This window comes from Pleurodeles waltl, chromosome 8 (genome assembly GCF_031143425.1).
Source record: "Pleurodeles waltl isolate 20211129_DDA chromosome 8, aPleWal1.hap1.20221129, whole genome shotgun sequence".
Lineage (NCBI taxonomy): Eukaryota > Metazoa > Chordata > Amphibia > Caudata > Salamandridae > Pleurodeles > Pleurodeles waltl.
Genome location: NC_090447.1, coordinates 632,111,845 through 632,133,421, shown reverse-complemented (window position 1 = coordinate 632,133,421; position 21,577 = coordinate 632,111,845). Strand labels below are relative to the sequence as shown.

The window sequence follows — 21,577 nt, the reverse complement described above, 5'->3', positions numbered from 1 at the left end:
CATTTAAATATTAGAAAATAACTACAATGATTTGTTTGGCATTGATGCTGCAGTCATACTTTTTTCTGTATAATGATTACATAGGGCCTCATTACAACCCTGGCAATCATTAGACCGCCAGGGCCACAGTTGGCGGCCACGGTCCAACCGTTGGCACTGCCACGCGTCGGATATCATAATCTGCCAGGGCAGCGCTCGGGATTAAGAGTCCCCTCTACGCTGGCTGGTTCCACCGCCATGCAACGGCTGGGGGAGATGGGGCGCCGGAGGAGCCATGGGGGCCCCTACACTGCTCATGCACTTGACATGGGCAGTGCAGAGGCCCCATGAGCAGCCTCAGCACGCGTTTCACTGTCTGCATTGCAGGCAGTGAAAAGCACGACGGGTTCTGCTGCACCCGACGCACCGCAACATTGCCGCCGGGGTTTCCCACTGGGCCACCCGTGAAACTCTTAATGAGGTCCATAGTCATTCAAATCGTTTACCCATTGAGTGAAAGGGTTTTTTAAACTTTCAAGTGGAATAGGACACAATGAATGCATCAGAAATAAGTGATGGTTAATATTTGGTTTTGAGGAGCGGATTGTTTTTCTTGTCTACCTAAGAAAGCACAGTTATCAGTGCGTGATTGTTGCAAATAGACCTGGTACACGCACAGACAAAACAATTGCAACCATCATTAGAATTCCAGGAGAGCCTCTAGAAATTGCGCATTTAGACTGTCTGTGACCTTTCAGAAGCTTTGCATTTCAATCCCTGGTTCCTAAAGTAATTGATTTTTGCTTTTCATTTTGATTGCTCTCATTAAATAAAATTAGAGGTTAAAAAAGGCGAATGCCTCGTTTGCACGTTTGAGTTGATCATTGCTCAAGTCCAACAGCAATTGTCAACAGTGAGCAAATGGAAAGTTTCCTCAAAGATCTGCCACAGATTGCGACTCTTTTGCCTCTGGAAAACCCTTAGCCAGGCCTTGGAGTACTACTGGAATCAAGCATTAGCAAAGCATCACCTCTTTGAGGCTAAAAATGCCAGCTTTTCTATACCTGAATTCTAATTTTTTCTCACCAAGATTTCTGGTTCATATTTAAGCCTATTGTTCTTCCTGAAATTTGAATACATATTTTCTTTAGAATTAAATTTGCACAGATCCTAACGCTGAAATGTAGAGAACATATGAACTAATGAATACGCTTTTATTTCCTCATCCTGTCAATTCCTTACTTTAATATTTTGAAATCCTACTACCGTAAACCAGTTTCTCTGAAATTGAAAACGATAATTTACCAATCTCCTGGGCCAGGAGCTTGATACTATACCTCATCATACACAGTTTGAAGACATTCACTTTCTCATGGAACCCTACTGTTTCTATCTGTAGTCTGCCTTTTCTGCGCACATCAGCCACAAGGGTGAAGTGACAGCGACAAGACCTTTCTTCTCTGTATCCTAATGTATACTTTGGCATCTATATTCATTTGTCTTGAGGCTTATGGTATGAGTGGCCCATATTTCTGAAAGGGCCAGTAATGGGATTTACTAGTACGTGTAACTCAGGTGGGTGTTGAGGGAAGAGAATACATAGCCTGAAATGCGGCCATTCGTATTGAAGCCCTTAGTCTGTTCTTTCCTTCTACCCTCTATGCTCCGATAAATTATTTTAGCCAGTGTTAGGAGTGAAAGGTCAGCGATCCTTTATGGTGCGCACTGACATTTGGAGCTGCACTTTAGAAACCCATGTTTATACTGTGTGGTGGTAATAAATTACATGAATTGGGTTTAAGATAACCACCTCTTAATATCCAATGTGAATAGTCCCAGTTAGACTGCCAGAGTGGGTCACCTTCAAACGGGATCCACAAGGAGCCCCAAATAAATGCAAGTAAATGTTTATACTACTGCATAATATCCCAGATTATGCACAGTGCCTCACTAGGGAAATTTCACATGACAGTCCCAATAGTACCCCTCAAAACCCACAACTGGAACATCTTTGCAGATGTTTTACTAGTTTTTTTCTAACTTGCCAAGGAGTAGTAAATCTCCACCTTTTCATAACAATAATAGAAGGTATGGCGATTGGTCGGAGTTGTCAAACTGTTTCAAACTTCAAACTTTTCAAACGTTCCCAAACCTTTTGTCAGTCAATGTTTGTGATTGACTTAAAAGCTATTTAATGTTCCTAAAATCGATATCTGTGGAAACCTCCAGGGAATTTTGATGATTAAGGTTTCTAAAAATTTATATTAATACGCTCTATATTTATAAATTGGTGTCTTGTTTATTTCATGTTATATGACTTTCTGATTTCGTTGTTTGGTACTGGTAACTGCTTTACACATTTTTCCTTTGCTAAGCCTTACTGCTCATAGCCAGAACTACCCAAGGTTGAGTTTAAGGTTGAGTAAACGTACCTCACTGGAACCAAGACAGTATTTGTGAGTGTACTGCAAGATAAGGCACCCCAGCCATATCATATAGTACACCCCAAATCCTCACATTGGTGCCTAATGGCAGGATCCAGAACTTGTGTGTTGCCTGTACCATACAACTAATAAGTTGGTGACCACAGAAAGAACATATTGAGTAGAGACAATGTAACAGTTTCAAAGTACACCACAAATCCTCACACGATATTTAGGGCTTACACAAGGAGTGACTTAAATATATTAAAAAGGAAGGTTTAGGCCTGGCAAAGCATTTAATTTGCCATGTCGATATGGTAGTTTAAAATTGCACACACATGCTGCAGTGGCATGCCTGAGACAGGTTATATGAGGCTGCTTAAGAGGGTGGCACAATATGTGCTGCAGGTCCACTGTTAGCATTTAATTTACCAGCCATGGGTATATGGTATATCACTTTACTAGGGACTTGAGTGTGAACTAAATATGCCAATTGGGTGTCAGACAATTTTACCATGTTTGCAGGATTCATCACAGTACTTTAGCACAAGTTAGCAGTAGTAAAGTATACAGAGTCCTAGAGCCTTTTATTTTTGAGAGAGTATGGTAGATATTAGTCTATCAAGTTCTCTGTTACTGTTGGAGCTTATCTAATTTAATAGACATGTCCTAAGGTAGTGATGTCTAAGCTATTGCAAAACATGTAATCTCTCTTTCCTGACTGAAGGGACTTTCATCAAATACCTGACATTTACCAGAGTACCTAACAGGTTATCCAAACATTCAAACAAATGGTTATCATTATGTTCACATCACAACCACAGAGAGTATGGTTGATACTAGTCAACCTCATTCTACTGCAGGAGCGACTCCTGCATAAGAGCAGAGGAGTGTTGAACCGCTAAAAAAATGCCCGAGAGCAGCTGAAAAATAAAATGTTAACCAATTATGAGGATGGACCGGGACAATTGCTGCTGAGTGGCAGCAGGGAGCTCTGCAGTTACGTTTAGAGTGCACATGTCCCTTTGGCCAGCCATCTTGTGACAGCCAGCCAGACATGCACATTTTAAACTTCTTTAACCCAGCTGTCTTACAAAGCTGGGTTAGAGAAAGCACAGGCCTCCAATGCTCTTTAGAGCGTTGAGAGGGGCCGGTCCCTCCAATCCTGACACTTCTCTAATGCTGTTTAACAACATGAGAGCTGTGGCAGGATTGGGTATTGCAGTTTCCTGGGTCCAGAGCTTCGAGGAGAGAAGACACACAAGCAAGGAGGACGCTTTGGCAAGTCAGGAAGGTAAGTACAATTTTTTTTAGTATTATTTTGATGCCATCCGTATTTTGCTTGCCCACCACTCTAAATACATGCCAGCCGCCACTGTTTCACTGTGACTGTTGGAAGATTGCTAATTTAATAGAACTGCCCTCATGACATAATGCCTAAGCTTTTGTGAAACCTGTGTTAACACCCTTTGGACCGTAAAGGAACAATTATAGCCATCTGATGAATAGGAAATGTGGACTTTTTATGAGGATTACCAAGCAAATGAAAGTGCAAAAATTCTAAATGTATGTACTTGACAAGTATTTTTGATTTCATGTGAAAAATATTAAAAAGAGTAAAATAATAAATATTAGTGTGAATGGCATATTTTAATAGTATTAATGATGTGGAATTTTTCAACACCTCTATTACAAATGATGCACCAATTTTCTTGTGATTTACAGAAAATGACATTATGCTTGTTGTACTTTTATTTTCCTGGGCTTTCGTCTTGTAATATTTTTTGATAAACAATTTTTATTGTTTGTTTTTATTTTAAATGGACAGTGTAAAGCACAGCAAACACATTATTGTCATTTGACAGGCTGTCACATTAGTTTGTTTCCAGACAGAGACCATAGATACATATAACATTAAAGTGATATCAGCAGTGTGACCCGAGCTAATCAAATTATCAAGCCATTTACCCCATATTTTATTGTGTTTTCGGGGGAATCCCCGCACTTCATAAACTGTTTTTTCTTGCTGTGCACACCAGTCCACTCCTCTCCTCCATTTTGAAATGGTCAGTGGCTCGGACTTGTTCCAGCCTGCCGCAATGTCTCTCTTGGCTACCAACAGCGCAGTTCTATAAATACCCAGTCATCTCTGGTACCTTCCCATATCCTCCATCACCCACAGTAGCACCATTTTGGGGGACATTGGGACCCTCCTCCCCATCGCCTTGGTGAGGTCATCAAGGATCCTTCCTCAGTATCGGTGGACAAGAGGACATGTCTACGTCACATGATAAAAGTCTGCAGGTGTAGTCTCGCACCTAGATCAGGTAGAGGCGGGGAGAAAACCGGCTCGATGCAATCTAGCAGGGGACAGATAGGCTCCATGCAGGTAGTATGTTTGTATGATCCTCAGGTGGGAGGACATGGTGATAACTCTGGGTGCCATTAGCGCATCAGGCCAGTCCTCTTCTTCCAGCTGGCACAGCCACCGTTCCCATCTGTGTTTGATATGATTCAGATCCCCTGGGGCATTATTGATTAACATTTTATATGTTTGGGATATTCCCCCTGTATTCCAGAAGGGGCTCAGTGTTTATGTGTGTATGTAGTGCCTGACGGAGCTGGAGGTATCTGTAGAATAGTGTGTGGGATAGGTGGTAGGTCGCTTGTACGTTTGGAAATGAACATATAAGCGTTCCTCTCTACACGAAAGAGATACCCACAGATCCCAACTGTCAAAGCCCTCCAATGCTGCCATCTCCTGAAGCCATGTGCCACTCCAGAGGGGAGCTTGTTGCTTCAAGAGATTTGCCCATCAAGTGTGGTGTAGGGCTGCTCTCCACACCATAAAGATCATCTTGGTGCCGGGCACCATGCCACTGGAAATCAGGGAGCCAAAAAGTATGACCAATATCTGTGGGAAACTAAGAGTCGAGAGTTCAAGACAATATTTCAGGTCTGACCATGCCCCAACGAACCAGTAATTCAGAACAAAGAGTTGGGTCACCAGGTAAAAAAGATATAGGTTAGTCAACCCCAAACCCACCATCATATTGGCCTCTCTGACAGTGGTGTATCACCAGCTTGTGTCTATTGCCCCATCAGAGAAAGGATGCTATGGCCCTGTCCAAGGTGCGAAACCATGGACGTGTTAGTGGAGTTCTGAAAGATGTGTAAGAATCTTGGGAGGACCTTCATTTTGAAGAGCGCTATGAGACCCAGCACATTCAGCAGGAGGAACCCCCCATCTTAGCATTTCTGCAAGAGGTGGAGACTGCGTGGGCCAGAAGTGGCAGAGTACTCGAAGTGAAGAAGGACATCGTCTGCATATATTGCTATGCGATCTTCGTTGTCCTTGCCCCATCTCCATCTTCTGAACAGACAGTTGTTCCTGACCAATTGTGCCAGTGGCTCTATGGCTGGAGCAAAGAGGAGAGGGGAAAGGGGGCAGCCCTGACGGGTTCCCCAGCAAATGGGAAAGGACCTAGAAAGGAGGCCATTTGTAGGTAATTCCAGTCCACTGAATCAATCGCCTTCTCGAACACCACAAGCAGTAACACTAGGTCCAAAGGCAGTAGAGTCTGTTGGGCCAAGGCCATCTGAAGCCGGCGTATGCAGTGTGACTTTCCATGATTAGCCATGAACCCACATTGGTCTGGGTGAATCAAAAAAGGTATCGCTCCTTTAAGGTGAGTAGCCAAAATTGTAGCATAAATTTTAACGTCTCCATTCATAAGTGAAATGGGGCAATAGTCTGCACAGGCCCGAGAAGGATTTTGGGTCTTTGGAATAACCACTATAGTTGCTGCGTCTAGGCATGGGGGATGGTACCTGTGCGTTCTACTTCATTATACTGTATAGGGCGAGCAGTCTGGGCTTTAGTATCTCCCTACATGCCACATAGTATTCGACTGGGAAGCCGTCCGGGCCTAGAGTCTCCCCAGAGGTGAGAGAGGTGATCACCACTGCTACTTCATTGCTGGTGATAGGCTCATCTAGGGCGTCTTTCTCTGATAGAGACAATTGAGGGAGGGAATACCTCCTAAAGAAATTGCGCTGAATATTGAGGTTCAACTGTAGGGGACGGTAGTACTCCGCAAATTCTCCAGCCACCTCAGGGAGTGCAGTCATCTGTCTACCTTCTATATCTATAATTTTGGGCACAATTTGGGATAATTGTTGATGGGAAACCAGCCAAAAAGTAGTTTCCCATTCTTTTCTCCCCATCCATAGACCCGAACAATGGAGGCTAGCCATAGGTACTTTACTGCTTCCATCGAGTGGTTGTGTATTTCTTCCCTCAGCAGTGTCATTTGATGAAAGGCCATTTCAGAGGGTTGTGAGGTCGAGGCCTGTTCAAGCCAAAGGGCTTGAGCCTCCAGTTGTGTAATTTGTTCCATCCGTGTCCGCTCCTGAAAGCGTATAATATTTTTGACAAGACCCCATCTCCCTGTCTTACTGGCAGCCATAGGACTACTGAAGATTAAACTGAGCCCTCATTCTTCTTAATATATGCCTGAAGTTCGGTCTGCAGGTACTGGGAGAAAGGTTAGCTTCGTAGATGCCAGGCATTGAGTCGTCACATAGCTGATTCTCCATTCTGGTGGACCCCAGAGTTAGAAGTATAGGAGCTTGGTCAGATATACCCCTCGGGAGAATTTGTAAGTGATAGAGGGTGCCACAGTCTGTGGCCAGCATTAAGATTAGATCTATTCTAAACTGTATGTGATGTGCAGCTGATGTGAGGGTGAGTTGCCGACTATTTGAATGCCAGATCCTCCACACATCACAAAGTTCCAAGGATGTCAACCAGTCTGAAAGCTGATGCTCAGCTCCACATCGAGATGCAGACGGGGGACCCGATGTATCCCTTACAGGATCTGGGACCACATTGAAATCTCCTCTATCAGTGTTGACCCATGGAGTAGGTCCAAAATTACCCTAGTGAGATCCTTCAAAAAACTTTGTTGGGGCGCCTGGGGGAATATGCACTTACCAGACTGATTGCATTCCCTTCCAGTGTACCCGTCAGTGCCACAAATTGCCCCTGTCCGTCCCTCACCACCCCGTCAACCACCATGGGAAAGGTGCCCTTCAGGAGAATTGCAACCCCCCCTTTGGATCCCGGGTGAACCCAGCATGACAAATCCTATCATATCCTCACTGATCCAAAAAGGGGCATCGCTCCTCCAAAAGGTGAGTTTTTTGGAGCAGGAGAACAACCAGCTGCTGGCGGTGGACAAAGGCGAGCACGACTGTGCGTTTTACTTTATCTAGAAGGCCGTTAACGTTCCATCATAGCACCAGCAGGGGACCCATCACTCAGTTTTGCAAATTAATGTTTCTTCTTGGGGGGAGAAAGAGTTCCATCCCTGAGCGCTGCCATGGCCAATATCTGGTGTCTGCCCTTTGTGAATGTGTGCCTGGGTGCACCAAAGGTGCAACAAAGATGTGTGGAACCAGTACCCCAACCAACTGAAATGTTAACCTTCCCCAAATCCTGATTGGATTCTACCCCAACTCCCTCCCCTCCCCATACTACCCCCCCAGAAAGATCTGCCCCTATATAAAAAAAACCTCTGTAAAAATCATAACATCAAATTAACTGGCGTTGGCTGACCCCTCCATAACCTAGGATCTCCTCGCACAAAAGATTGCTCCGACAGTGGGGATATTCATACAGAACAGTACACATCAATGTGCCCAGGAACTGAGCGCCGAAAACCTGTCAAAGCGTGGGACTCCGGGACAGATAAGTGTCACTGTTAGAGTTCATCTTCTCAGGGGAGAGCCTCTCCGCAGGCGTCTCCAGCGCAGTGATCAGAGCCACTGCAGTAGCAGCTCCGATCCCCGGCCACCGGGGATCCCCGGCAAGACCCCCTGGAGACATTAATGGGGCCCAATGTGCTGGGCCGCGCTTCAGGGAGTGGGTGCGTTTCATTTGAGTCTTGGGCCTCGTCTCAGCACGACCTAGGTCTGCCCCGGTGGTGGAAGTAGGGGGGGTTGCGCCAAAGACAGGCGATCAGGCACTCTTCTGTGAGCCTTGTGCATGCGGATGCCGGTGTCTCAATAAACCATGACTTGTCCACATCAACCACTCTGAGCCACAAACAGGAGCCAGTAGGCCAGGCCCATTGCCCTGAGTTTCTGTTTCACTTCAAAGTGTGACCTGCGGTGTTGTTGCACCTCTTTGATGTAGTCCGGGAACAGAAGGACTTTAGCATAAGACTGCATCTGAGTCCTGGAAGTTGAACCATCGAACAATCACTGGCCTGGGTGTAGCACCAGGCAGTGGTCGCATAGTCAGCACCCGATGGGCTCGCTCGTATGTAAACCAGGGTGACAGGCGGGTTGGTTGCATCCAAGTTTTGAACCATTTTTCTAGGTAGTCACTCATGGGCTGGGCCTCCATTCCTTCGGGAATGCCAATTATGCGTACATTGTTACACCATGACCGATTTTATGATGTGCGTGTCAAGAGAGCCACGACTTGGGATTTGAGGTGTGTCACTTCATCTTCGACACCGGAGATTCTCGTTTCTGCCTCTGTGAGTCTGATCGTGGCATTACAGAGATCTTATTGCACCAGTGCGACATCCACTCCAACTTCTCCAATCTTTGTTTTCAACTGCTTATCTTGATGACTGGATCGCCTGGACGATCATAACAAGTTCTTCGGATGGGTGGTTGGTCACACTGGATTCATTCCCCCCTGTGGGGCCCATCGGCGGGCCAGTAGTAAACTGGTCCATATGTGTCTGAGCGGCTGAGGAGTGATGTGCTTTATCTTTGCCCATATTGCGGTCATCGCGACAATACAGTGCAGTCGCTCAACCCCCTTGTCACCCTCCCATGACAACACCAGCAGTTGAGCCCAAGAAACCAGGCTGGCGTTCTGGGCCCAGGTGATAGTATCAATCGGAAGCCAAGTATGTCTCAGTTCGCCGAGGGCCAGAATATCAAGCCCCCACAGGGGACTGCTCCTTTGCCTCTCCCTTCCTTTTAACGCTCCCTCACTAGGTCCAGGTCAGGTTTCTCATGTCAGGTTCAGACCCCCTGGCCCCAACACGGGTCCCCCCAGGCACAGTGTCAAAATCCAGAGCCCCAGGTCCGAGCACCGAGCCGTCACCCACAACTGCTCCTGCTGTTTTTCCGGGTGTGCGCCACACTCTCCACTCACCACTGCCACCTCACCCTGGGATCTCCCTCCCAGTAGGGCCTCACCTCATGGATCCAGGCCCGGTCACAGTTAGCCCAGAATGATCCTAGGCGCTGTACCCACCAGGATCCTCAAGCGCCAGGCCTCGCTTCACCTCGCGGTGTCCGCCATCCTGTCTTCCCAGCACTCTCCGGGCTTCCAGCTGGGGGGTCTGGGGGACAGCAGGTCCCTGTCCGTTATTTTGCGTGCCTCTCTCAGTGCCTTAGGCTGTGATCTCTCTTCTCAGCACCACGCTCGGTGAGCACCGTCCCAGGACCGCCGCCCCTCCCCTTTTGGGAGGGGCCTCTGCCTCATGCAACGGGTCTAAGGATGGTCCATCGGGGGAGACTCACCGCTGGGTCTCTGGGCCCCTTTCATGCACTTCATAGCTACTTCAGGCCTCATCCCCACTCTTGAGCGGACTCCGCGGCTCTAGCTCAGGCACCCAGGCCTGCTCCAGCCCCAGCCGACATCTAGTCATGGAGCGTGCCGCAAGCTGGGGAGCAGCTGCCCTCAGCCAGCCACGGCCCGTCCAGTGCTCCAAACCGACAAGCCGTGGCTCCAGAGTCCCAGGGGCCAGGGATGCCTCAGGATCTCCCCTCACCCAGGCGTAAATAGAGGTGGATGATGGAGGGGTCGGGAGCACCCTTAAGGTGCGTCCACCATCTTGACGCCCCAACCACGCCCCCCACGTCTTGTAAATTTAGTAGCTCAAGTTAGTGTATTTATTTGAATAAATCTGTTTTTAAATCTGATCAATTACAAATCTGATGGGAGAGCGGACAGCTGAAATTTCAACATATAACTATATTTCACATGACAACTTTTGTCAATTAAACTAATAATTATTAATTATTGGTCAGTACTAAGTTGGTCTGGTCATTATGAATAATGTTAAATTCTCCTTTACCCATGCCTTTTCATTTATGGTCTGAGTCTTTCTCGGGCTGAAACCCGAATCTCTTCTAACAAAAAAGCAGGACTTTACAGAAGTAATACGAACTCATTTGGTATAGTCTTATGAATCCACATCTACAGAGCACAGGGTGGCATTTTTCTGGGCTACCTCCTTTCTTACATGCCTCGGATCTATCTGTTCCTAAATCATCTATTTCTGGTTGATGAGGCATTCTGGATGATTTTGAATATTAGCATTTACACAACAGTGGACCCTGGTCAAGTTTTAAAAAATGGTAATGAATTCCTTTTAGGTACCCTATGCTGTTCATAACTGGCTTTCCTGCTTATCACCAACCTGCCTTCTTAACACCACGAAGGTATGCAAAATGACAGTAAGTATTAAATAAAATACAAAAAGTAACAAAAGAAATAAACTAAATTAAACTACACACATTAACAAAATGTTATAAAATGTTAACCAAACGACATTACCAGCTAAATTGTTCAATGACAAGATAATGTGGTGCAACATGAATTTATATATGGGAAGAAATATGGAGTAGGAAATGATAAAGAGGAAATTAGACTGATTAAGAAATGAAACCCACAAATTGACCTCACTCCAAAGAGAACTAATGGTAAGTCATATGGCAAACATGAGGAAATTAAAGTCAGTAACAACCAAAGCTGCCACAAATAAAACAAGTGGCTAGGAATAAAGTTGACTGACTGATCACATAAGATGTAAAAATCAGAACAGAGTATTCAAAGGCTAATAATGGAGAAGTAGACAGCCTTGGTGGATGGTTTATGGTAAAGTCTTTGGATAGTGAGAAAATGTTCCCGAGCGAGACTGAGAAGCTATGAAAAAAAGTGACTTGTGCCATCAAATGTGAAACAGGGGAGAAATGGAAAAATGTTGCAGTTTGAAGAACCACACAGATTATATCTGGCAGTCGATATCCGGAGGTCATGACGTGATGCAGCGACTGCCACGGAGTCACGGACTTCGGCGGGGCTGCAGCAGCATCCGGCTTGCGGGGTTGTCGCACTCTGCACCCCGGCTTCAGTTGCAGGCTGCATCACGGGATTCGGCACTGGGGTCAGTCCAAAGTCTTCCAAAGTCATTTCTTTGATTTTTCCACCAGCTTCTCCTTTCAAGGGTCCAGGGACTGGATAGGGCACCACTTGGCATGTCAGGAGTCTCAGCAGACAGTCCAGGTGCTGGCAGAGGAAGTCTTTGATGGCCCTGAGACTTCAGAGCAGGGAGCAAGCTCAGTCCAAGCCCTTGGAGATTCTTCTCAAGGAGGAATATACCACAAAGTCCAGTCTTTGTCCCCTTTCACAGGAAGAAGCAGCAACTGCAGGATAGCCTAACAAAGCACAGTCACGGGAAGGGGCAGCACTTCTCCTCAGCTCTTCAGCTCTTCTCCTTGCAGAGGTTCCTCTTGAATCCAGAAGTGATCTGAGCTTCAGGGGTTTGGGGTCCACTACTTATACCCCTTTCTGCCTTTGAAGTAGGCAAATTTCAAAGAAAAGTCTCTCTTCTTTGTAAAAACCTGCCTTGCCCAGGCCAAGCCCCAGACACACACCAGGTGGATGGAGACTGCATTGTATGAGGGCAGGCACAGCCCATTCAGGTGTAAGTGACCACTCCTTCCTTCCCCTCCAAAACAGATGGCTCATTAGGATATGCAGACTACACCCCAACTCCCTTTGTGTCACTGTCCAGAGGAGAGGCGTAAACAGCCCAACTGTCAAACTGACCGAGACAGGGAATCCACAAACAGGCAGAGTCACAGAATGGTTTAAGCAAGAAAATCCCTGCTTTCTAAAAGTGCCATTTTCAAACACAGAATCTAAAAACAGACTTTACTAAAAGACGTGTTTTAAATTGTTAGTTTAGAGACACTAAACTCCAGATTCCCATCTGCTCCCAAAGAAAATCTACACTTTAAAAATACTTAAATGCAGCCCCAATGTTAACCTATTACAGAGATAGACCTTGCAACAATAAAAAACAAATATGGCAGTATTTCACTGTTAGGACATATACAACACATCAATATATGTCCTGCCTGAAACATACACTGCACCCTGCCAATGGGGCTACCTAGGGCCTATCTTAGGGGTGCCTTGCATGTAGAAAAAGGGAAGGTTTAGCCCTGGCAAGTGGGTACACTTGCCAAGTCGAATTGACAGTTTAAAACTGCACACACAGAGACACTGCAGTGGCAGGTCTAGGCCATGTTTACAGGGCTACCCATGTGCACAGCACAACCAGTGCTGCAGGCCCACTAGTTGCATTTTATTTACAGGCCCTGGGCACCTCTAGTGCACTGTACTAGGGACATACTAGTAAATCAAATATACCAATCATGGAACGGCAATTACATATACATTTTACATAAGAGCACTTGCACTTTAGCACAGATTAGCAGTGGTAAAGTGCCCAGAGTATCAAAAACAGCAAAAACAGAGTCCAACACACATCAACAACCTAGGAAACAGAGGCAAAAAGTTAGGGGAGACCACGCCAAGGATGCCAAGTCTAACAGACCCTTTTTTAGCTACTTGATTTGCTAATGGGTGCCTCTTAATTGGGTGCCCAGGTCTATTTTCAGTCCTAGTCCCACCAGGATAGTTCAACTTTATCTACAAGATGATGTCCAAAAAAAAACAATATTATTTGCTAGATGTCTCCCACTTTTGCTTATCTGTAGGGAACAGACCACAAATGGCTTCGACCTTGAAAGCATATGGACGGACATACATACAAAGCAATTATAGCAGGGTTGCATAAAACGGACGGAGGCGTTAATGTATTTTTGTATTTTCCGTCGCAAAATGCTCCCGTTTGATCCCAAGTGCTTATCAACTGAGGCAAAATAAGATAGCTTAATAGTTCTTAAATATTATTTTGGTGGCTACAATATGCAAAAGAACCACATTTCGACACAAACAATCCTGTGATGAACTCCAACTACTTTACGAAATAAAATAGAAGTTTGCGCTGGATAACATGTCAGCATCATCAAGGGCACTTGATATAACTTGGAGTCCTATCATGGCGGTCTTTTCTCTTGTGGCGTAGAGCATAGTGCCTTTTTATGGCCTACAGGGTTTAAAGTGAATTAATTGAACCTGATATTTCTCTGAGTTAGTGCTTTATTTTTAGATAACACAGATGGGCACCAGTGAGAGGGTTGTTTCTGAGACCTGCTGTCTGAAACTAAAGCAGTAACTCGGGTAAACATGGGGTTAAATAAATCTTCTTTACGCCCTACAGCCTTGCCCGAAAAGAAGATCCTATCATGATGGGCCAAGCAACTGTTTTTTGGGGCAGAGGTCTCTAAAATTCAAATATATAACTTGGAATTTCTCAGATTTAAAATACTAATTCATGACAGAATGATTCTGAAACAGAAAGAGGTACTCTCTGCTCACTGTTTTTAACTTGTTTGAAACTCAGGTTAACTCAGAGAAATTACGAGTGAAGTTCAGACACCTTGCACGCACAAAATCAGGATCTCGGCCCATATTGAAATGGCCCATGACGCACAGTGGGGCATATTTATACTCTGTTTGCGCCGGAATTGCGTCATTTTTTTGACAAGGGGGCATGACTCCTGTCTTTGCTAAGATAGGAGTCATGTCAATGGGGGTTGGGAGTAAAAAAAAAATGGCGCAAATCGTGTTGCGGCGCAAATTTTGCCTCAGCCTGACTTGCCCCATTTTTTGGCGCCCAAGCTCCATTTTCCCCTACGCCGGCGCTGCCTGGTGTACGTCATTTTTTTTAACGCACACCAGACAGCGCCGGCGGCTAACGCCGGGTAACGTCATTGAATAAATACGGTGCCCGCATGGCGCTTCAGAATGGCGTTAGCCGGCGGTAATTTTTTTTACGCAAAACTGCATTAGCGCAATTTTGCGTCAAAAAGTATAAATATGGCCCAGTGTTTTCTAATGTTGTAAACACTTGTAAGGGTCTGAAGTTGAATATTGCACAACAAAATGAAGGCAAGCCACAACAAATACACCTATAGAGAAATAAATGTTATTTGCACGGATACAATACAACGAGCAGATGAAAAAATGACCCCCATGCCACCTTCTTAATTGTGCGCGTCTTTGGAGAATATTGAATACCTACTTGCGTCTAACACCTTGTTTAGTTCTTGTTCTTCTGTCTCCTCTTCTTCCTCCTTCACTTGTTTCTTCTTCGCCACGTCCTGCAGCTCTGAGGCACTAAGACGTGAGTTATGCTTGCAGTGGTTGAGCCCCCCGTCCCGCGGCAGAGTAAAGCTCCGAGGTTTGCTGCCTCCACCATTGAGGACTTGTATCCGCTCTCCCTCCGCCAGGGGGTGCGGGCCGTAGTGATCCTGCAGGTGGCACTTCTGAATGGGAAGCGTGGACTGCCTCCGGTGGTCTGGAGAGATAACGAGGGAGTCAGTGAACACAGAGTCCTCCAGGGGCAGGGTCTGAAGGTAGTGCAGCCCTGAACTTGTAAGTGGAGTCTCAATTAAATCTTGCCAGGAGCGCCTCTGGCTGGCGTTTTTGCGGAGCGGGGATTCCATGGCGCTGACCACCACTTCCTGTCGGTACTCCTCATGAGAGGAATGCGACTGAGAGGTCTCGGTTGAAGAAAGCCTACTATGTTTTGGTTCAACAAAAGGGCTTGCACAGCTCATCTACAAAAAAGAGAAAGATGTTAGAGCAATATACTGCAAAGCGCTATGCTTTTACAATGTTTTATAATACCTTATGGTAGTAGAGTACATCATAGAGAAAAAGAGAAGAAAGATCTATCATATGCTATTTAGTGGTCTTAAACGAAAACCTGTCTGCCCAAGAAGACCTCCTAGTCCCCATCTATTAATCACTGCAAGTACACTATATATTACACTGAATATTGCAAAAGATTTGGGACCGAGTTTCTAAAGACACCCCAGATACCCTCAAACTATTGACAAAGTTCATTCTCTAGATATACGGTTTTTCTTTTGAAAGTATACTTCTCAGTTTACACTTTCATTCACCTACTGCGAGAGCTGTATATAACTTCCAATTAACAGTTACTAAATAGCGGGTCGCTAAAAAACTAGAAACTTCACATTTCTATCTGTTAGGTTACAGCAGCCCCAATTGCAGTTAGATCCCAATAGCACTAATTTCAGGCCTGGGTCCTTATTTTAGCTCTAGAGAAGTACTAACTAGACCTAATTATAAGCAGAATTGATCTTGGTATAGTCGCAAACCATATGAGTAAAGCCATCAATCATAGATTTACAATAAAGTAATCGAGACTCAACCAAGCATATATTTTTACAACCTAAGGTGATTCAAATAAAAGCACTAGTATCCAATACATTCATTTCTATCCTATTTAGATCACAAATAAATTCAATTCACAGAATATCTGCAATTCCTGATCCTGGTACTGACCATGTGACTCTTCTACCACATCTGAAAGATTTCAGCATTATTGGTCTTATAAACTTTACAAAATATCGTATACATTATAAATGCATTTAGGACTCAATAAGAACGAAAGAGATCAATTCTTGCTCTACTAACAAATCCCCACATCCACCTTTCCCTTCTATTGTTTAGTGGGTAGATTTTATCATAGCGGTGTACAGCATTTCCAGGTGGCGTCCAAGAGCACAGTCACACACGATAAACCTCTTAATCCCTCACGCCTCTGCAGCCCAGGCCTCCCCATCCACCCTGATGACTGGATCTGTTCTAATAACTTGTGTGCATAGAAAAAACCTAGAGCAAAGCAAAAGTAGGGGTAGCTAGGAGTTCCTTATTGAGCATTTGTTGCTAAACTGCGTGGGATGATGCTGGAAGCCACTTCTTCCCACCTGCCCTGATAATGCCAAACATGGGTCAGGAGATGCTCTAGAAAAGCTACAGCTTTGCGACCCTCAAAAATTGCATCTAATGACAATATTTGACCCTAAGTTATATCATATTCTTCACCAGTTTATGCAATCTATGAGACAAATTGATGAAATGTGGCAAACACAATTGTTACCTAAAAAGGCAATATTTAGGACAGAAACCTAGTAATAATCTAACTTTGGCAAAGAATCAACAATTTTCCATTACAGGACATTTTACTAAGTCCAAAATTCTCGTTTTGCTATGGAAAAGCTTTTATTCTGCTTAGAATATTTCTCCAAGTATGACAGCCCCAACTACCACCAGTAGGCCCTGGTCTCAGAAGTCTGACCACGTCATACTAAATCTATTTCATAATGGATGCAAACCCATGTTGGAGGCCAAGGAAGCTTTGTGAAGAGGTCTGATTTGGCAGAGTAAACTCAAAATCATAAATATTATTTTTAAAGGACAAGTAGTGCTGAAATTAACATCAAAAACAATCAAAAGACCGCCTCCCGTAAAATACACTAAAATAATACTACACCATACACCAAGTTGGTGGTCAAATAGCAAAGATAGCGTTTTTATGCAGTGCTTCAATCGCTTTTTACAGGAGTGATAATTCCCCATCTATGAAAGCCCAGCAAAACGTACTACGGCTAATTAGGTTATCGTAGCCTGTCAAAGTGAACAATTAAACTTCCAATGTAATTTTTCCATCCACTGGAGGGTCACCAAACCTACACCTAGAACACAAGGTAGTGGTACAGGTCTGTCACTGTCTTTTCCATTGGTTTATTGTAAGTAGCTCTCGTCTTTCAAATGGGAAATTTTAGAAACATTTGCTATATAAATCTAATTCGGGTTTCCTGTTAATCTTAGACTTAGGAATGGCAAGGCCCCATTCACTCCATTTACCCGGATAAAACACACAGACCTAAATCCTGTCATCTGTAGAAATCAATTGTGGAAATACTTATAAATTAACAAATGCAGGTGTAAATGTTTTGCAATACATACATTATCATTATGCTCACCATAATAACACCCGACAACAGAATCCAACATTGTTTGGAAGATTTCGATTTGAGACATTTGCTTCAAATGTTTTTGACAGAATTAAACATCTTTTAAGGCCAGCATTGCTCCAGCCCAGAACCCCTCCTCCAACTGTGTTTGGCCAAGCCAACATGTTTGACAACTCCGACCCACCTGCATAACCCTTAAAAAGAGTTATCTAAGATGGAAAGAACCAACGATTCCTGTCCCCGACTACCCAATCTGATTTTGAACACTGCTACTCTGGGTTCTATCCTGAGCAACCATCCTTAGATGCCCCTTACCGGACCCCATTCTCCCTTTTTGCCCCAAGGGCCACAGGGATCAGAAGCAGGTAGGTCTTGTGTCCCAACAACTACCAACCCCTCTACGGCCCATGTTGGGGACAATGCTGTTTATGCAATGCCTTAACCTGATAAAATGTGAGATATAAAGTTTCCCATGAGCATTAAACAACCATTTGAAGCAATACTAACCCACTACCCTGCATGATAACATAGAAAACAGGAAAATTAGAGACACCTAATAATGATAAAAGTCATCAATCCCTGCTCCCCTAACCCATTTCCATCACCACCTTCCCCTCCTACACAAAGAGACTAATGATTGGGTGGGTAGTTATTTTCAGTGAGATGGGCGGTGTGTCTAGGAAGCATCCAAGAGGGCATCCATAAAGGACAAATCCTATGAGCCTTCTGGCTCTGCAGCCCACCAGGATTCCCTCAATTTACACAATAAATACACTTTGATAGCAAACTTCTGGCTCCCTCTGTTGTAATGACTTGTGAACAGGACAAATTCAAAACCACCACAGGTGGGGGGAGCTGGGAGTCCCCAATATACATGCATTGCTAAATTTCCAGCGTGACTCTGAGAATCCCCTCCTCCCAGCCATCCTAATGGCACCGTTATCTATGTTTTTGGTTTAGAAGCAGCTCTACTAAAACTATAGCTGCAACTTTACAAAACTTAAAAGTTTTGTTTCATTACATTATTTGATACTGAATTCCCCAACCCACTAACCACGCACGCAACCTCGGCTTCATCCTGGACTCATCCCTCTCCATGACCAGACAGGTCAACTCGGTGACCTCAGCATGCTTCAACACCCTCCGCATGCTCCGCAAGATCTTCCGCTGGATCCCCACCGACACCAGGAAGACCGTCACCCACGCCCTCGTCACCAGTCGCTTGGACTATGGGAACACTCTGTACGCCGGCATCACCATCAAGCTGCAGAGGAAACTGCAACGAATCCAGAACGCTGCCGCACGACTCATCCTGAACATACCCCGCCACCACCACATCTCCAGACACCTGAAGAAAGTTCACTGGCTCCCAGTCAACAAGAGGATCACCTTCAGATTCCTCACCCACGCACACAAAGCCCTGCACAACCTCGGACCAAAACTCATCAACCACCGCGTCTCATTCTACACTCCTCCACGCACCCTACGCTCGACCGGACAAGCCCTGGCAGCCGTACCCCGCATCCGCAAAGCCACCGCCGGAGGAAGATCCTTCTCTTTTCTGGCAGCGAAGACCTGGAACTCCCTTCCCAGCCACCTTCGCGCCATACAGGACCACCTCCCCTTCAGAAGGCAGCTCAAGACCTGGCTCTACGAGCACTGACCCCCCCCCCCCCCCCTTTCCCCCCCAGCACCTTGAGACCCTTACGGGTGAGTAGCGCGCTTTATAAATGTATCTGATTGATTGATTGATTGATTGAATTATATCCTATTCTTCACAGGTTTAAACAATTCATTATATATTGTATATGAAATGTGTCAAACCCAAATTATAAATAAAATAGCGAACTTTTGGACATTAACAAACACCTAGTAATAATGCAGTTAGATGCCATGTTGGCAAGATATAACCAAAGCACAGCATGAGATAACTCGAATGAGGAGTTAGATTCCATCACCCTATAGAGTTCTATTTAGGAAGGTACCATGTTCATGTGAAAATAAAATATTAAAATATTTCTAGAATTGATTGAAAGGGCTGTAATAACACTGCAAGACCAGACATCTTAATATGGAAGATACAATCAACTAGAATTTAATGTCCCGTATCAGGAGGTAGAATGATTTAATAGGCAATGTGCACCATCACTGTACAAAGGCCTGGGGAGCTTTTTATGCTTGATCGGCTCCTCTGACATAACGGGGGACAGGGGAAATCGCAAGTATAACATTACTTGCTGTGCCCTTAGCACATAAAGATATGATATAACTTAGCACCTTCACAGGTTTTGGATTTTATATCATTTTTTCCCACGACGGTGTCTTTGTTTTCTCTGTCTGTTGCCCCTTGCCCTGCCATAACTGTTACAGTGTAGCTTGAGAGAAGCTGCACCCCAAAAGGGCCTTGGTTGTTTACATCTACAAGGAGACACATATTTTGCTGCTAGGCACATCTTTGCGTTTTCTTGCAAGCATACAGTCAGACAATAATTTGACACAGGCCTTTTTCTCAGGTATCTCTCCCTTGTCTCCACACTTGGGGAGGAGTTGAGGCAGAGTCCTGGCCTTACCAGCCGTCACTTTACTGCTACTTGATGCTTTGTGCTACGTTTGGGACCCTCAGCTCGCAGCAAGTGGAAAGTAGAAGTCCGGAAAGTATTTCATTTGGGCTCCCACGACTTGCAATGACTTGCAAAGCTTTGTAACAGCTCTTAACTTCATCTCCAGTGCACTTGTGACCAAAGACCTGTGACTCTGCTTCCTGGAAACTGCCTTGTGTGCAGATTCCTTGCTCGTCAGCCCCAGGGTCTTGGCCACTTGAATCCGTAACCATATTTCTGCTTGAGGAAAAGCTCAGAGGACCTGTGCAGTCAGAAAGTAAAAGATGTACAGCGATGTACGTTTAAACAATAGGTAAGACCAGGGTATGTCCCAAATCTGCCTCTGTTCACATCCCAGTATGCCACTATATGTTGTCTCTGTTTATCCGCCTGCTGGCACACATACATCATCTTTTGTGCAGACTATAACCAGGGTACAACTCGTGCACACTCATCTGCACCTCATAATTTCATGGGTGACCCCCTCCTTTCTTCACCACATACAGCAAACACCCCCCACACCACTTGTATTATTTTCTGCTCCCCTCATTTTCAACAGGCTTCAGCTGACTACTGCTTTTATACTCTGCAACCAATTACCTCTTCCAAGAGGTGAAAGTATCCATTATAAAAGCCAGCAGGCACTGGGCGAATCTGAGTAGGCCTGCAAAAGCATCCGTTTAACCTTTGGTAAATAAACCCCCATAAGTCTTGTTAGCAGTGATCCACACAACAAACTTACCGAGGGAGGTCGCGGATATGTGTCATAAGGAGGAGGAGGACTGTCTTGCTTAGGCGTTGATGGCGTATCGGCTTCTTCCTGCTCACTTTCACTCCAGTAATCTAAGACCATACACAAAGGGCACCTTATCAGTTGTGCAAGTTAGTAAAACTACCTATTTGCATGGAATGGATCCAAATATGGACTTGGATATCGCAATGGGATGCCTCATGTGGTAGTGCCACACCCAGAAATCACAATAATGCGGGGCGCGGTAATCAATGAGGGCTGTACTGTCACCCCATTACGAGAATGGAGAATTACTGCAGAAATTGGTGCTTCTGCACTAATTGTCTCATGTAATTCCAACACTCCAGGTAGTGCTTGTTGCTCCCACATAATCTGCCAGGTTTCACCTGGTGACAAGCATCATTGGAAAAACCCAGCTGTGAATAATTTGGCCCATATTTATACTTTGTTAGCGCCGCATTTGCGTCGCTTTTTGACGCAATTGTATTTTGTAAATTTGCCCCGCTTTTGCGTCAGAAAATGACGCAAATGTGGCGCTAAAAAAGTATAAATATGGACAAAGTGCGCATAATAAATGCATATCTCACACTACTAATTGGCGGAAACTTGAATTTTTGCCCATTTGTGTAATTCCGAGACACTTGAAATTAAGATCTAAGAGGAATCCAGAGAAAGACAGTCAAAGGAGTTTGTAGATATCATGCAAGTAAAATTGAAAAATGTGTGTGCTGTACAAGTGCAATTGTATTTTAATTTATGACAAATAGGTACTCCCCTCCTAGATTAGAGCTCTGAATGAAGGGGAG

General features: G+C 44.8%; 1 protein-coding gene across 2 annotated transcripts in view; it reads right to left on the bottom strand.

Moving 5' to 3' along the window:
- Positions 1–21,577, bottom strand: part of CNKSR2 (connector enhancer of kinase suppressor of Ras 2) — a 1,907,760-nt gene that overhangs the window by 165,971 nt on the left and 1,720,212 nt on the right. For both annotated transcript variants that reach the window (XM_069204730.1, XM_069204731.1), the window contains 2 exons: positions 20,763–20,863; positions 14,654–15,191 (listed from right to left, as the gene is read on the bottom strand). In XM_069204730.1, the coding sequence (XP_069060831.1) occupies positions 14,654–15,191; positions 20,763–20,863 (639 nt within the window). The remainder of the gene's footprint in view (positions 1–14,653; positions 15,192–20,762; positions 20,864–21,577) is intronic.